We start from the raw sequence: 584 nt of genomic DNA on the forward strand, positions 1-584 counted from the left end.
CCCCCCGCCTCCCCCACGTCTCCTCTCTCCTTGTCCTCTCCTCCTTCCCCAAGGTGATCCACGGCGAGAGAAGGCTCGATTTTTTTGTCGATCTGCTCTCCGACGGCGGCGGCCTTCACCGATGACAGACAAGTTCAATTCTCGCCAAACCCACCTCATACACAAACACGCGGCCATGTACTGCGCGACGGCGGCGGCCATTTCCAGGTCCTCCTCGGCGCAGCGGCAGCAGCTCGCCCGCGGCGGCGGCGGGAGCGAGCAGCAGCGGTGGGCGCGTGAGTATGCGGCGAAGGCAGTCACCTTCTGCGTCGGCACGCACGCCGCCATGCTGCGGTGCGTCAACGACCTCACGGACGCCGTCAAGGTCACCATGGGCCTCAAGGTTCGTTCGTGGCCCCCTCTCACTCCCGATCAGAGCGTGGATCTCTGTTAATCTGAGCCAATGCATCATTTTTTATTCATCTCATTGAAAAAAAATCAAGATTTGTGCATTACCAATGTAAATGTACAAGATCCTGTCGAGTTTGCTGAATGTGAAGGGGCATCATGTTTCAGATTTGTGCAAGATATTTACTGAATGTAAA

At 56.5% G+C, this 584-nt stretch overlaps 1 protein-coding gene across 1 annotated transcript; it reads left to right on the plus strand.

Moving 5' to 3' along the window:
- Positions 1-10: 10 nt before the first annotated feature.
- Positions 11-382, plus strand: LOC123177636 (predicted GPI-anchored protein 58; the record flags this gene model as incomplete). Its single annotated transcript, XM_044591270.1, is given in 1 exon segment — positions 11-382. A coding segment is annotated over 1 exon segment (261 nt), but the record flags the coding sequence as incomplete, so codon positions are not given.
- Between the last annotated feature and the right edge of the window lie 202 nt (positions 383-584).

This window comes from Triticum aestivum, unplaced genomic scaffold (genome assembly GCF_018294505.1).
Source record: "Triticum aestivum cultivar Chinese Spring unplaced genomic scaffold, IWGSC CS RefSeq v2.1 scaffold103306, whole genome shotgun sequence".
Classification (NCBI taxonomy): Eukaryota; Viridiplantae; Streptophyta; class Magnoliopsida; order Poales; family Poaceae; genus Triticum; species Triticum aestivum.